Below are 15,879 nucleotides of genomic sequence, written 5' to 3'. Positions count from 1 at the left end.
AGAAACTGAGCATCCTTTTCGGCCCCAAATTCCGGCAGCAGCAGAACCCAGGAGTCAGGGCTCCCTCCTTGCCTTATCCAAGGCCCTGCGCCAAAAGCAGAAAAGCAGACCTTGAGCAAGGCTGCTCTTCGCTCTTTTCCTGTGCTAACGGAAATTCCTACAACACCTGGAAGCACGAGCAATTTCATTACATCTTAACCCGCCTATTAGGGGTCATGGGGAAGCAGAGAAAGAAAAAACCCTGCATGCGTTGACACGACAACATTCCTGAAATTGCACTCCTCTCTTGTGGAGAATTAAAAAAGACCTATCTAAAGGGAAGAAACTACATCTCTCGACTTTGGGACGCATCGGGGTCTAGCCAAATGATGATAATACCTATGTTTTTAGATTGCTTTGTTCCGTTCAATTTCTACCCCATTTGCTTAAAGGTAAAGGTAAAGGGACCCCTGACCATTAGGTCCAGTCACAGATGGCTCTGGGGTTGCGGTGCTCATCTCGCTTTACTGGCCAAGGGAGCCGGCGTACAGCGTCTGGGTCATGTGGCCAGCATGACTAAGCCGCTTCTGGCTAACCAGAGCAGCGCACGGAAACGGCGTTTACCTTCCCACTGTAGCGTACCTATTTATCTACTTGCACTTTGACTTGCTTTCGAACTGCTAGGTTGGCAGGAGCTGGGACCAAGCAACGGGAGCTCACCCCGTCGCGGGGATTTGAACCGCCGACCTTCTGATCGGCAAGCCCTAGGCTCTGTGGTTTAACCCACAGCGCCACCCATGTCCCTTAACATGGGGATTAGCAGCTAATAAAAGTTTGGGTTCTCTTTGGTACGGGGCTTCCTTCTTGTTTCACCTGGTGGCAGGTGGGAGTCCTGTTGCGACAGTCTTCAATAAAGACCAAGCCTACTGGCTGCTGTTTTGCTCAGGTATTCCTGGCTGGTGTCCTTGTTTTTGTCCAAGGGAGCCCTCAGATTTCTCTGTTAACACTGGCTAGCAACTCTGAGGCAGAGAGAGAAAAGATAAACTCTAGCCCTGTTGCACTGGAGATCCTTCTGCAGGAGCAGGGAGAGCACTGACCCTGAAGCTTTTTGCATGCAAAACATTTACTCCACTATTACACTATGCCCCCCATCAAGTTTGGTTCTCTTCTCTCTCCCACTGTCAACCTAGAACCGCATCTGGATTTTGAGCATCCCTCCAGTTCTGACCTCTTGCATAATCCTGCCCATCTCCCCACCATGGGAGCAGAATCACAACATGTAGTGTTGCCTACAATTCTGCTGTCCCCCCCCCCCATTATTTCTCCTGTCTGTTGGCACCTCAAATATCATAACAGCATTACCTAAAAAAACAGTGTGCCCGAAACAACAGAAAGGTGTTTTGTAAAGCAAAGGCTTAAATCAGCTGCCTGGGGTTGGTGGCACTTTTAGTCCAAAACCACAGGAAGCGGCCAGGCCGTCAAAGGCTGCTTTCGAAGCTTCTCTGCTGCTGCCAAACCCCTCCGCTGCCTTCTGTCAAATCTTGCCTCCCTTCCCTTGTTCTGTTTGTGCATTGCTGATGCTTTCTGGATGCATCAGAGTGGCGAGCCGGCAGCTCTGCAGAGGAACATCAGAAGTTATCTTCTTCTGAACCCATTATTCCATCTGTTGTTGTTGTTTAGTCACTTAGTTGTGTCCAACTCTTCGTGACCCCATGGACCAGAGCACGCCAGGCACTTCTCTCTTCCACTGCCTGCCGCAGTTTGGTCAGTCTCATGTTGGTGACTTCGAGAACACTGTCCAACCAATTATTCCATCTAGTTCCTGATATAAGGGGGGGGGGACAGGGAGTTGGCTTTTACATATAGTCCAACTCCCCATCAAGGGACCCCGTGTCCCCTAAGTTCAGCATTTGTCAGAGAAGAATGATTCCAAGCAAGGCAGGCTTTTATTTTGTGTTGCAACAGAGCGCCCTGCCCTGTGCCCTTGCAAGAATGAACACCCAGAACAAAGGTGTGTGACAACTTTTAAAGCCTTTAGAATTTGCCCGACCCTTTAGCCAAAGAATCACCCAAACGCATCATATCAGCATCACAGAAAGAGGAATAAATGCAACAGAAATTGGAGTGTTGGCTTGTCTCCTGTTTGTCAGGATACCTAATAATGCTAGCTGATTGCCTTATCCTGACCGGCCTGGACATTCTTTTGAAATGGTAAATACATCAGTTTTGGAATCCATTGTTACAGAGCTACCCCGTTGATGTGAGAAGTTTATCTATTTATAGGATTCTGAAGGATTTGCAAGTGAAAAGAATTCAGCCAGTCTATCAGGAAAGGTTTTTCCATAGTACAGTACAGTACAGGTATTGAGAAGCAAAACAGCTAGTAAGCCTAATAAAAAAATTCCTTCTTCGACCCAGACCAACACGGCTACCTACGGTACCTGTAACCAGAGCTAGTAAGCCTGATCTTTATTAAACTGTTGCAACAGGGTGCCCCCCACACACACGCAGGAGGGAGGAATTTGCTGCCAAGGAGTGTGGTGGAGTCTCCTTCTTTGGAGGTCTTTAAGCGGAGGCTTGACAGCCATATGTCAAGAATGCTTTGATGGTGTTTCCTGCTTGGCAGGGGGTTGGACTGGATGGCCCTCGTGGTTTCTTCCAACTCTATGATTCTATGATTCTAAAAGTTTCCGTGTGCTGCTCTGGTTCGCCAGAAGCGGCTTAGGCATGCTGGCCACATGACCCAGAAGCTGTACGCCGGCTCCCTCAGCCAATAAAGTGAGATGAGTGCCGCAACCCCAGAGTCGTCCGCGACTGAACCTAATGGTCAGGGACCCTTTAACTTTACCTTTTAGCTCAAGACCAAACTGCAGGAGTCAATGGAAGACAGGAGTGCCTGGCGTGCTCTAGTCCATGGGGTCACGAAGAGTCGGACACAACAACAACAACAACAGCTCAAGGCCACCCCCCAATACATCATACATACATCACAGAAGGGGCGGTCTACAGTAGAATCCTGTCTGGCAGGAAACCTGTTAATGGGTTTACCTGGTCAGCCTGGCCATTCTTTTGTGATAATAAATACTTATTACAGGTAGGTAGCCATGTTGGTCTGACGTAGTCAAAATAAAAAATAAAACTAAAAATTTTTTAAAAAATTAAAAATATATTTAAAAATTTCCTATCAGCCAATCACCCATTCCCACCACCCTTCTGAGTAATACCCCTCCCCACCCTCTGATTATACATAAGGGTCTGGTGTTTTAATATTCGGTTGGAAGCCGCCCAGAGTGGCTGGGGAAACCCAGCCAGATGGGCGGGGTATAAATAATAAATTATTATTATTATTATTATTATTATTATTATTATTATTATTATTATTATTCTGTTTCAGTGTATCTGAAGAAGTGTGCATGCACACGAAAGCTCATACCAATGACAAACTTACCGTAGTTGGTCTCTAAGGTGCTACTGGAATGATTTTTTTTTGTTTCGAATAAATACTTAATCCCTGAGTCCAAGTCACAGGCTCACCCTGTTCATGCCCAAATGTGCCCTTCAGGCAGGATTTGTGAGCACAGAGACAATGGGGAGGCTTTTCCCATTTCCATCCAAACTGCAGAGGAATATTTGAGATCACTGAAAGAATCAAAATGGCTTTAGGACTGTTTTCCTGTACTGTTTCAGACATGTGGTTTATATATTTATGTATATGTTTGCCTGGTACACTTATAAACATTTATTTTATATCTCAGACCTTATAATTTTCACAACAATGTCTATCTCCACCCCCATCCCCCACCCCAGGAATATTTCAATATTTTGAAAAGTGAAGGATTGGTTTTCTCTGGAACATGTGTCTGCTAGGTGTTCACCTTAAAATTTGTGTAACAGTTCTCAGTGGTGCATACTCTGACTGGCAGCTGGCTGCACTGTCAAATTTGTCAGCACTTCCTGAATGGCTTAGAGGTGCTGCTGGGAACTTGAAGAAACTGAGAAGATCCCTCCTCTTCAGGGAGAAGGGAATTTGCGGGCGGGACCCGCTCTACGCACCGAGCAGGGGGGCGTGTTCGTATACCTGCTGCCGCGCTCAGAGCCATGGCTGGCCAATAGGGCCAGCCTATGGGCGGGGTTACCTGCCTCAAATGAGCGCGGCAGCCTCCAGATCGCCCCTTTTCGCTGCTGCTCCTCATCGGATCTGGATCTGGAGTTGTCTGGTGTGTTCGAGGACTGGTTGTGGCCATCATCCAACCCTCCTCTTATAGGGGTATCCCCTTAAGGGATCTGGCGGTCGTGGATCCCGTCCGACGCCCTGCTGGTGGCTAGGGCCATGGCACGACCCCGGTGACACCAGGGGGAGCTTTCAGTTGTATTTGCATCAACAGGTTCCTTCCTTGGGGTATTAACCTGATATGACCCCCCCCCCTGAGCGGGGTGGAGTCACGCTTGCTAGCGAGTCCAATGCCTAAGCCAATACCTCTCACTTGCTCTAACCAATAAAGTTGTGGCCTTATTCTACCCATTAACTCTAATACCATGTGTCACTGTGTCTTTATTTCTCGCGGGGGGGGGGGGCAGGTCCTCGAACTGCAACTTCTGCATGCAAGGAAGAGGCTCTGCCACTGAGCCACTGCCCTTATCAAACATTTTGCAGATGTTGTGGGGCCCCTAAGTCTAACCAGCCCTAGCCAGCAGGGCCAATGGTCAGGGATGGTGAGGGATGCAGCCCAGGGAAGCAGGTTAGCCATCCCAGAAACACATAGACCACATCCCTTGTGAGGGGTTATATCCTTATAGCAGCACCACACCTTCTGGAAGAAAGGTTTAGGAAAGAACATCTTGTAATATACATAATCCCAAGAGGTTTTCATTCCAAAAGAGGTTTAGGAATTTCAGGACCTGACTCATCCAAGGCTGATGTTCACGAACTTGACCCAAATGTTTTATCCACAATGTGTACAGACGGGAATTGTGAGCCGGGAAAATTCGAGCTCTTACTAAATGCCTGGTGCTTTTCCTGATTCCCTCTGACTTGCTTGCTCCTGAGTCACTAATGGCAGCCTTGTGATTCTGTGTTTGCCGCCCCCCCTCCAAATCTCCATCTGATACTTTCCATATGCTTTGCATTCACGATCCCAGCTTTTTCCAGGATGCTGCTGAGGACATGTTACTCCCAAGCTGCTCAAGCGCTGGACCAAAATATCTGTTCCACTCCCAGCTCCTTTGTGCATAGACGGGAAGTTCCTCACGAGAGTGAAGTCTTTTCGGGTAAGCTTGAGAATGGCAGGAAATGTAGCTGTACCACCACCTGGGTGGCAGAGGAGAAGGCAGACAAAGCAGGCAGGCAGCGATACAGTGAACCATGAGGTTGGAAGGGACCCCCGAAGGTCATCTAGTCCAACCCTCTGCAGTGCAGGAAATCTGCCTGGAATCTGTCGCTGGATGGGCTCAAACCTTCTGGTTAACAGAAGTCAAAGCAGTGATGATACACTGGGCTAGAGATTTCGGATATAATATCCAACTTTCATCTTGGGAAAAGTTATGGAAAGAGGAAATAAAGTTTACTGCATTCTGTTCGCTGAAGGAAAACTATATGAAAATGATGTATCGCTGGTATCTAACACAGAGTAAAATTGCGAAAATGTACAAAACTAGTTCAAATGTGTGTTGGAAATGTAAAGGGAAGAACGGTAGTTTTTACCATATGTGGTGGACATGTGCACTGGTAAAAGCTTTCTGGGAATTGATATATAATGAATTAAAGAAAATGTTTAAGAATACATTTGTTAAAAAACCTGCTTGTTTGTTAGGGACTGACCTTGCATGCGAAGACTGGCTCTGGCAGATGGAGTGGACCAGGCCAAGGGTGGGTCCAAAGGTCAAGAAGGTGGTTTCTGCACATGGTGTAGTGTAGAGGGAAGTGAGGGGCAGGTGGGGCTCGTCCACCTGGGAAGGGAGCCCATCTAGGAGAAGGAAAACTCTGATCCTAAATCTCCACTGCCTTGTGGGACATCCTCGGGAGAAGAAAAGGCTCAGGAGTAAACCCTACACAAAACCGGAGCGGAGTCCCTAAGGCGGTTGGGTGGCGCCTTGTACGCCTCCTTCCGGCAACTCCTGCAGCCAAGCTGATGCCAAACGTCTTGCTCCGCTTTCCTTTGGACCCCATCAGTGGGGGGTGGGGGGTGGTCTTGTCACAAAGGTAGCCTAGGACCTCCAGGCACAGGCTTGCACCCAGGGATGTCAATTTGGTTTCCAGTCTCTGCAGCCACAGGGGGGCGCTGTCTTTCTCCAGCGGTTTGACTTCAAACCCCACCCCACCCCGGTGCTCGCCATTGTCTCTTAATACAGGCGAGTGTCAACAGCAACACAAAGTCCTTCTTTCCACAACGCCAAGTTAAACGGTGGAACTTCCTCCCCCAAGAGGAGGAGAGGGCTAGGGAGGGTGTTGCCCTTGTGCCCGATTCCTGCTCGCGGGTTACCCCCGAGAGATGTTTTGCAAGGCCACCGGGAGATCAGGAGGCTTCATCCGACAGGCTCCATCTCTTTCTAATATTGCCAACCCGCCCGGGGATCTTCGGGTGGGCAATAAATTAAAAAGTAAGCTAAGAATAGCAGCGCGGCCTCCCTCCTCCCGTGGCAGCGAGTTCCACCGGCCACGGATACCTCCTGAATGGGCGCGGGGGGGGGAAACGAGGGCGGGACGAGCGGGAGAGAAATGAATGAATCAAAGCGGGCGGGGGCGGATCCTTGCGGCCTGATTGGCCGTCGCCCTCCAGCGCCCGGGAAAGCACGCGGGGCTGCTGATTGGACGCCCGCCGCGCCCGCCAGGAAGGGAGGCGGAACTAGCCGGATCCGGAAGCAGATGCCGGTGGCGCGGGGAGGGTCGGACCACGATGGGAATAGAGCGTTCCCGTTGAGCCTCCTCCCCATACCCGGACCTGGTGACCTTTGACCCCGCTCTTTTTTTGGGGGGGGGAATCCTTTCTCATTCAGCCCCTCTGACCCCGAAACCCTCTCTCTGACGTTGGCTGAGGACGCCCTTTGACCTTTGCCCCGCCTCAGGGCCCTTTGATTCGGGGCCCCTCCCCCCCCGGGCCGAGATGCCTTGGAAGCGGGGGCTCCGGTTCCTGGGGGGCTGCTCTGCGGGGAGGGTCGCCCCTAAGGGAGCCAGGCTGGCACGATCCTCCTCCGGGACCCACAGCTCCGAGGGGAGACCCGACAGCTGCAGGAAGAGGAGGGTGAGTCGGGGGGGGGGGCGGCGGCGGCTGGAAGTGGGGAGGGGAATCCTTGGGCTGCACCAACCCAGACGTCAAAAGGACCCTGCCAGGTCAGGCTCAAGGATCCAGCCCCCGGTGCTCATTCATAAGGGTGCAACAAGTATTGCAAGTGTGCATCGCCCTTACGAGCATGCACTGGCCTCTATGATTGTACTGATCCCTGCAGGGGAGAGGCCCCTGTGCGGCTGCTTTTATTTAATGTGTTGCATCTGTAGCTCTCCTTCTTTCCTCCAAGGAGCTCCACGTGGTTCTTCTCCCTACCCCTTCGTTTAATCCCCACGACAACCATAACCCTGCGAGGTGGTTTAGGCTCAGAAAAGGCAGTGGCCGGCCCCTGAGATCACACGCCCCCCCCTCCCATGAGCTTTGTAGCCAAAGTGGGGATTCGAATTCCAGCTTCTCCATCACTGCCTCCCTGCTGGAAGAGGGCTGAAACTCAAGCGCCTGACCTTAACTCCTGGCTCCAGGGATAAAAAATCTGACCCAACCGGTTAAGCGGGTTGACGCCTGTAGCCAAAATAGAAATTGCTTGCCACTTAAACAGCAGACAGTATGTTGCGTGCTCTTCTCTACACAATCTGGGGAGGTCACTACTATGAGGAAGTGAGGAGCTCTTATTATTGTGTATTAAATCTGTCTACCGTCCTTCATCTGTAGATGTGGTCCAATCCTCCTCCTGGTGAACACACAAAAGCCACTGCCTTGTAGAGCCCAGGATGTCCACCTCCATTGGGAACTGCTGTCCCAATATTATATTTTTTCATAGATAGATAGCTAGATAGATGCATGTTTAGCACACAGGCAAGCTCAGTTTTCCCTGCTGGGTAATGGCCTTTAAAGCTCAAGAAGCAGAAAATGAGGCCACCTTTTCCCTGGATGGTCAACTGCTCCATTACTTCACCTCTGCAATTTCCATTCTTTTGGGGGGGGGGCGTGTGGCACATGTGTGACTCCCTGCCCCATGCAGGCTGATTTAGCCTTCCATTGATGCTTTGCCCTCCTCTGCCCCCTCAATATTGGGGAGGTGGAGGGGATGAACACCCCGCTAAGGAATATTGAGGGGGCTAATGACACCTCTGCCCCCAAGAGTTGGCGCACCTGATCCCAGCGCTTTAGAAGAAATTGTGGTTTGGGGGCTGAGAGGTGTGTAGCCTGGACCCGGCAGGAAACAGCAATCGGCTTTCTGCTTTTAGCAGGAAACCGTGGAGCTCCCAGCATCCCCTTGGAAGGACCAGGAAAACCTGCCTTACCCAGGAAGGTGGTTCCTGCAGGAGACAAACTCTTGTCACGCCGCAAGCGCTGCAGGATGGGCGGCCGATCGTTCCGGTGACCGGCCGCTTCCCATGCCCACAGGGGCACCCAGGCTTTGGGGAGGCTCCAGCTTTGGTCGCCCCTGTCTGATTCATCAGAGTGCACCACTTCGAGGTCTCACGGTGGAGGACATCCAGAAAGCGAGAGAATCTCGGCCAAGGAAAGACCCGGAGAGTCTGGGCAAAATGAGGCAGAAGGTAAGGACTGGGTCTCGTGGGGGGAAGTGGGTGACTTGAACCCTGAGCCCACCAGGATCCATCAGGGGTGCAATGTTGAGCACAACGGTTAAGGCAGAAGTTTCCAAATTTTCCCTGTTTGTGACACACACTTTTTAGACACGCATCATTTCGTGACACACCTACACGCTGCAGCGGACAAGCAAATGTGTTGTGTGACACACAGTTTGGAAAGCTCTGGGTTAAGGTGTATACACAGGTATTGCTGCTGATTGCCGCTATTGGCTGGGGAAATAGTTCAAATTGTAACTCTAGAAACTTTATGCTTAAGAGCATAAAAATAAGCTGGTTGAAGGCGCCAAGGGAGTCTTAACATTCTGTTCCCAACGTTACCTGGCAGATGTTTCTGGAGAGCTCACAAGAGGGGGTGAGCTTTCCTTGTCCAACATCTGGCTGGCTTAACATCTGGAGAGCTCACAAGAGGGTGAGCTTTCCTTGTCCAACATCTGGCTGGCTTAACTTTTCTGCTGTCTTCTTTGTTCCTCAGCTCAGCGAGAGGGCCCGGGAGCGGAAAGTGCCGGTGACCCGCGTTGGACGCCTTGCCAATTTTGGAGGTGAGATCCTCCAGGCTGCAGCAGTCGCAGTTGAGGATTTGTTGCATCACAGAGAGGGAGGGAGAATGCCAGGGTGATGTGACTGGATTTGCCTTTAGTTTGCATGCTTTGCTGCCATTGGTTTGGCTGCTGTGATGTCATGGAATGTTTAGACAGACGCCAGTTGCTCAGAGAAAAGGACCAGTCGTGGAATATAATAATAATAATAATAATAATAATAATAATAATAATAATAATAATAATTTATTATTTATACCCCGCCCATCTGGCTGGGTTTCCCCAGCCACTCTGGGCGGCTTCCAACTGAATATTATAAACAGTACAGCATCAAACATTAAAAACTTCCCTAAACAGGGCCGCCTTCAGTTGTCTTCTAAAAGTAAAATAGTTACTTATTGCCTTGACATCTGCTGGGAGGGCGTTCCACAGGGCGGGTACCACTACCGAGAAGGCCCTCTGTCTGGTTCCCTGTAACCTCACTTCTCACAATGAGGGAACCGCCAGAAGGCCCTCGGTGCTGGATCTCAGTGTCCGGGCTGAATGGTGGGGGTGGAGACGCTCCTTCAGGTATACAGGACTGAGGCTGTTTAGGGCTTTAAAGGTCAGTACCAGCACTTTGAATTGTGCTCGGAAACGTACTGTGAGCCAGCGTAGATCTCTCAGGACCGGTGTTATGTGGTCTTGGAAGCCACTCCTAGTCACCAGTCTAGCTGCCGTATTCTGGATTCGTTGTAGTTTCTGGGTCACCTTCAAAGGTAGCCCCACGTAGAGTGCATTGCAGTAGTCCAAGCGGGAGATAACCAGAGCATGCACCACTCTGGTGAGACAGTCTGCGAGCAGGTAGGGTCTCAGCCTGCGTACCAGATGGAGCTGGTAGACAGCCGCCCTGGACACAGAATTAACCTGCGTCTCCATGGACAGCTGGGAGTCCAAAATGACTCCCAGGCTGCGCACCTGGTCCTTCAGGGGAACAGTTACCCCATTCACAACCAGGGAGTCCTCCACACCTGCCCGCCTCCTGTCCCCCCCAAACAGTGCTTCTGTCTTGTCAGGATTCAATCTCAATCTGTTAGCCGCCGTCCATCCTCCAACCGCCTCCAGGCACTCACACAGGACCTTCACCGCCTTCACTGGTTCTGATTTGAAAGAGAGGTAGAGCTGGGTGTCATCTGCATACTGATGAACACCCAGCCCAAACCCCCTGATGATCTCTCCCAGCGGCTTCATATAGATATTAAAAAGCATGGGGGAGAGAACGGAACCCTGAGGCACCCCACAAGTGAGTGCCCAGGGGTCTGAACACTCATCCCCCAACACCACTTTCTGAACACAGCCCAGGAGGAAGGAGCGGAACGTTGTAAACGGCTGCAGGAGCATGGAAGCTGAATGCACCCCTACAAAAACTAACCCGGACAGGCCCTTGAATTGTAGCAAGTCCCCCCCCCCCCCCCGCGCCGAAAAACCATGACAATAAATCTTGTCATTTGGGAATTGGAGAAAGCTGAGAATTAATGGCTTGAAATGAATATTCCACTCACAAAATTACAATCCTAAGTGTTTCTTGAGGACGATCCTAATGTAATTTATGTTTGCAGAGTAGACCTTCCTATGGGTGCCACATTAGTGGGGTGGGGAAGAGCAGCTAGAGTTGGTGGTGGGAGAGACTGGGCTGAGGGGGGAGACTGGACTCATTCTATTCCTCTCCCCCCCCCTGGCCTGCTATTCATACAATCCTTTCTCCCTTCCAGGTCTGGCTGTGGGCCTGGGGTTTGGAGCCTTGGTGGAAGTGGCGAGGAACTCCCTTAACGGGGAGCAAAAAACCAAGGGTAAGGAAGGTGCGAGAGAAGGGCCTGCCCCTGTGCACTCATGCTCTCTTGCACATGCACGTGCGAGGCCACAAGGGGCTGCTTTTAAGGATTTTGCGGGCCATGATGCGTAGCTGGGGCTGGCCTTGCCTCAAAAAGTGGCTGGCCTCTTCTTCTGCTATCAAGAGAAGAGGATGCCGGACTAGCTGGGCCCCCTTTGGCCTGACCCAGCAGGATCATATTCTGCTCTCATGGGAAGCTTGCTACCCCAGGCACAAGCACCTCTTTCTTCCCTCCCCTCCCCCTCTGCAGACACAAGTTTCCTGCTGGAATCCTCCAACCCCTTCCTGTCGGAGGCAAATGCCGAGCGGATCGTGGACACCCTCTGCAAGATGCGTGGGGCTGCCCTCAAGATTGGCCAGATGCTGAGCATTCAAGGTATCGGGGGGGGGGGACAGAAGGGGGATAGTTTATTATTTATACCCCACCCATCTGGCTGGGTTTCCCCAGCCACTCTGGGCTGCTCCCAGCAGAATACTAAAAACAGAATAAAACTTCCTTAACAGGGCTGCCTTCAGATGTCTTCTAAATGTCATATAGTTGTTTATTTCTTTGACATCTGATGGGAGGGCATCCCACAGGGCGGGTGCCACCACCGAGAAGGCCCTCTGCCTGGTTTCTCTATAACCTCACTTCTCGCAGTGAGGGAGCTGCCAGAAGGCCCTCGGATCTGGACCTCAGTGTCCAGGCAGAATGATGGGGTGGAGACGCTCCTTCAGGTATACTGGGCCCAGGCCGTTTAAGGCTTGAAAAGTTAGCACCAACACTTTGAATTGTGCTCAGAAACGTACTGGGAACCAATGTAGGTCTTTCAGGAACAGTGTTATGTGGTCTCGGAGGCCACTCCTAGTCACCAGTCTAGCTGCCGCATTCTGGATTACTTGTAGTTTCCGAGTCACCTTCAAAGGTAGCCCAACATAGAGCGCATTGCAGTAGTCAGCTGCCCTGGACACAGAATTGACCTGCGCCTCCATGGACAGCTGTGAGTTCAACATGACTCCCAGGCTGCGCCCCTGGTCTTTCGGGGCACAGTTACCCCATTCAGGACCAGGGAGCCCTTCACACCTGCCAAAGGACTGCCCTCCCAAGCCAAAAATCAAAAAGCCTCTCCCGGCCAGCAGGGTGGGCAACCAAAATGGTCAAAGGCCTGGAAACGATGCCTTATGAGGAACGGCTTAGGGAGCTGGGTATGTTTAGCCTGGAGAAGAGAAGGTTAAGGGGTGATATGATAGCCATGTTCAAATATATAAAAGGATGTCATATAGAGGAGGGAGAAAGGTTGTTTTCTGCTGCTCCAGAGAAGCGGACACGGAGTAATGGATTCAAGCTACAAGAAAGAAGATACCACCTAAACATTAGGAAGAACTTCCTGACAGTAAGAGCTGTTCGGCAGTGGAATTTGCTGCCAAGGAGTGTGGTGGAGTCTCCTTCTTTGGAGGTCTTTAAGCAGAGGCTTGACAGGCATATGTCAGGAATGCTTTGATGGTGTTTCCTGCTTGGCAGGGGGTTGGACTGGATGGCCCTTGTGGTCTCTTCCAACTCTATGATTCTAGGGTGGGTTGCATCCTTGCAAACAATATTTAAAAAACAGTTTCTTCGGGACGCCCACTTCTCCCTGCAGACAACAGCTTCATCAGCCCCCAGCTGCAGCAGATCTTTGAGCGTGTCCGACAAAGCGCCGACTTCATGCCGCCCTCTCAGATGACGGTGCGTTGCTGTGTGTGAGGGAAGCCGCCTTTGCCCTCCACTTGTGGTCTCGTGGGGAGGGGGGGAGTTGGCATGGATGCTGTGAGCAGGGAAATCCGGCTCAGTCGCCACACTGAGACGCCGCCAGCGCAGGAAGATCCCCACAGGGTTTGCCTCAGTCCAGGTGGCAGCTGCTGCCGGTGTGAGGCAGCTCTCCAGCCTGTTGCTTCATGGACTCTCTGCTCTCCCTCTTCCAGGGCGTCCTGGTGGAAGAACTGGGTGCCGACTGGCGGGACAGAGTAGCCTCCTTTGAGGAAACGCCCTTTGCGGCCGCCTCCATCGGCCAAGTGCACCTTGGGGTGCTGAAGGACAGGACTGAGGTGGCCGTGAAGATCCAGGTAAACATTGGCTCGGACGTGGAGACGTTGCCGGGATTCGAACCTGGGACTGTGCACGCAAGGAAGATGCTTTGGCTACGGGGCGAGGGCAGAGCCTGTAGGGAGAGACTTTGACTGTGAGACAAGTCTCTGGGTCTGCTGGGGTTGGAAGCCCTTGGCAGCCCAGCCGGTCCTGACGTTCCCTCTCCCTCCTCTCCTCCTGCAGTACCCAGGCATCGCTCAGAGCATCCGGAGCGACGTGGATAACCTGTTGGCAGTGCTCAAGATGAGCATGATGCTCCCAGAAGGTAAGGAGAACACAAGGTGAGCCAAAGGGGGCCCATCTAGTCCCATCTTCTCTCTCCTTTTTTGAAAAATCGTTTTTATTTGATTTTACAAGTATAAATTTATAACAAAACCAAATACATATCCATATAGAGAGATTTATCTGAATCTCGAGGCTTCTCCCTATCCCCTCCATGGGTCCTATTGTCAACGTTTCCAACTGCATATTATTTCATAATCTATTTTATATCTTTCCATATTGTCCACAGTATTTGTTACATTACAAGTCAGATTAAAATCCTGTTTTCATCTTCTTACAGTGGTCTCCTAAATCAGTTATAATTTCTCCCCATTCTTTCTTGGAAGTTTTTGTCTTCTTGGTCCCTGAGCTTTCCAGTCAGTTTTGCCATTTCAGCGTAGTTTAATAGCTTGGTTTGCTATTCCTCTTTGGTAGGGACTCGATATCTCCTTTCCATCTCTGGGCTAGTAGCATCTGTGCTGCTGTTGTCGCGTACATGAAGAGTTCCTTTGGGGTGTCAGTACCTGCAATTTACAATGGATTTCCCCCCTAAAGGTTTATTTAAAACATGTTTTTCAGTTCATTGTATATCATTTCCCAGAAAGCCTTTATTGCCTTACATGACCACCACATATGATAAAAGGTACCTTTTCCCCCCTTTACATTCCCAGCAGGAAATTTCCACAAATACATCATTTTCATATGATTTTCTTTCAGCATACAACATGCTGTGAATTTCAAATCTGTTTTCCATAACCTTTCCCAGTCTGCAATCTGAATGTTATGCCTCCAATCCCTTGCCCAGTGTACTATTACAGATTTAACCTGTTCACCTTTTTTGTATGCCATTCCAAGAGCAATCTATACTTTTTCGCATCTAGTCCATCTTCTCACAAGGGCCTACCAGGTAGCAACCTGCAAACAGGACCTGAGCGCCAGAGCCCTCTCCTCCTCCCTGAATCTGTCCAGTCCTCCTTGAGAGCCATCCAGGTGGGTGGGTGGTCTTTCCCTCCTGCACCAGGGAGTTCCACAGTTTTGTGCTCTCATGGGGTGAGCAGCCTCTGCCCGTCTCTGCTTCCTTGCAGGCCTCTTTGCTGACAACACCCTGCAGGTGCTTCAGAAGGAGCTGGAGTGGGAATGCGACTACCAGCGGGAGGCTCGGTGCGCCCGGAAGTTCAGGTAGCTGAGAGCAAAGCCCTGGCCTGGCCTTGCTCCTCCTGGGAGATCCCCTGGCCCTCCGAGAGCCTTCCCTACAAACCCTTCCCCTAACAAGGAAATGCCAGCGTAGCTGCCCCGGCGGTCCTGCCCAGGGCTGCCAGCTTTTGGAATTAACTTGGGAAAGTGGGGAGCTGCCTTGCCCTGAGAGTCAGACCCCTAGCCTCCCCAGTTCAGCACCGTAAACCCTGGCTGGCAGCAACAGCATGACCTGGTTTCAAGAGTTCTTGCCGGGGATTGAACCCAGGGACTTCTGTCTCCAAAGCAGGTGCTGTGCCACACTAAGCCACAGCCTTCAGTTGGGCGGGAGCTGGGGTAGAGCCCACTATTGTTATTTATTTAATTTATACACCACCCTATACCTGGAGGTCTCAGGGTAGTTTACCTAGAAAGATCACAGTATATAAAATAAAAATAAAAGCAATAACCCAATAATACACCCTCCCCCCAAAAAAGAGCCGCATTTTAAAAGGGTATGGGATGTTGATCAGGTCAACCAAAGGCCTGGTTAAATAGGAACGTTTTTTCCTGGTGCCTAAAAGTGTATAGTGAAGGCACCAGGTGAACTTCCCTGGGGAGAGCATTCCACAGACAGGGAGCCACTGCAGAGGAGGCCCCGTTCGCATGTTGCCACCCTCTGGACCTCTCAAGGAGGAGGGCCTCAGAAGGTGATCTCAGGGTTGAGGTAGGTTCATATGGAAAGAGGCGGTCCTTGAGGTATTGTGATCCTATGTTTGGGGGAGGCAGAGGATGAGGCCCATTGTGTCGTCTGTGATGTGGAGCTCAGAGAAGAAGAACCCTCTGCCTTGACTGTAACTCTTCTGGCATTTGGCCCAGAAGGAAAACCAGGCCAGGTTCTCTCTCTTCTCCCCCCCCCCCCCCGCATCCCACTTAAAAGCTTGTAACCCTTAACTTTTGCAAGCGGAGATTATGCCATATGCTTTGCTGGGAATAGCCTGCATGAGAAGAGATATTTATTGATTGATTTACTTATCAGATTTAGAGACACTTTTCATCCCAAGATCTCAGGGTTGTTTGCAAGATAAAAAACACAGGAGTTTTTGCATGACTTAAT

The 15,879-nt window shown here is 50.8% G+C and overlaps 1 protein-coding gene across 2 annotated transcripts in view; it reads left to right on the top strand.

Annotated features, from left to right (window-relative positions):
• The first annotated feature begins 6,806 nt into the window (after positions 1–6,806).
• COQ8B (coenzyme Q8B) overlaps positions 6,807–15,879 on the top strand; it is a 16,579-nt gene continuing 7,506 nt past the window's right edge. The window contains exons 1-9 of one of the 2 annotated variants that reach the window (XM_035120643.3): positions 6,807–7,217; positions 8,450–8,764; positions 9,291–9,357; positions 11,106–11,183; positions 11,475–11,600; positions 12,844–12,929; positions 13,166–13,306; positions 13,512–13,593; positions 14,675–14,768. In XM_035120643.3, the coding sequence (XP_034976534.3) occupies positions 7,080–7,217; positions 8,450–8,764; positions 9,291–9,357; positions 11,106–11,183; positions 11,475–11,600; positions 12,844–12,929; positions 13,166–13,306; positions 13,512–13,593; positions 14,675–14,768 (1,127 nt within the window). In that variant the 5' untranslated portion in view covers positions 6,807–7,079. The remainder of the gene's footprint in view (positions 7,218–8,449; positions 8,765–9,290; positions 9,358–11,105; positions 11,184–11,474; positions 11,601–12,843; positions 12,930–13,165; positions 13,307–13,511; positions 13,594–14,674; positions 14,769–15,879) is intronic. The other variant, XM_035120644.3, reaches the window with a different exon arrangement.

Source organism: Zootoca vivipara, chromosome 6, assembly GCF_965207765.1.
Source record: "Zootoca vivipara chromosome 6, rZooViv2.hap1.1, whole genome shotgun sequence".
Classification (NCBI taxonomy): Eukaryota; Metazoa; Chordata; class Lepidosauria; order Squamata; family Lacertidae; genus Zootoca; species Zootoca vivipara.
Note: the sequence above shows the minus strand (reverse complement) of the source record. Positions and strands in the feature narration are given on the sequence as shown.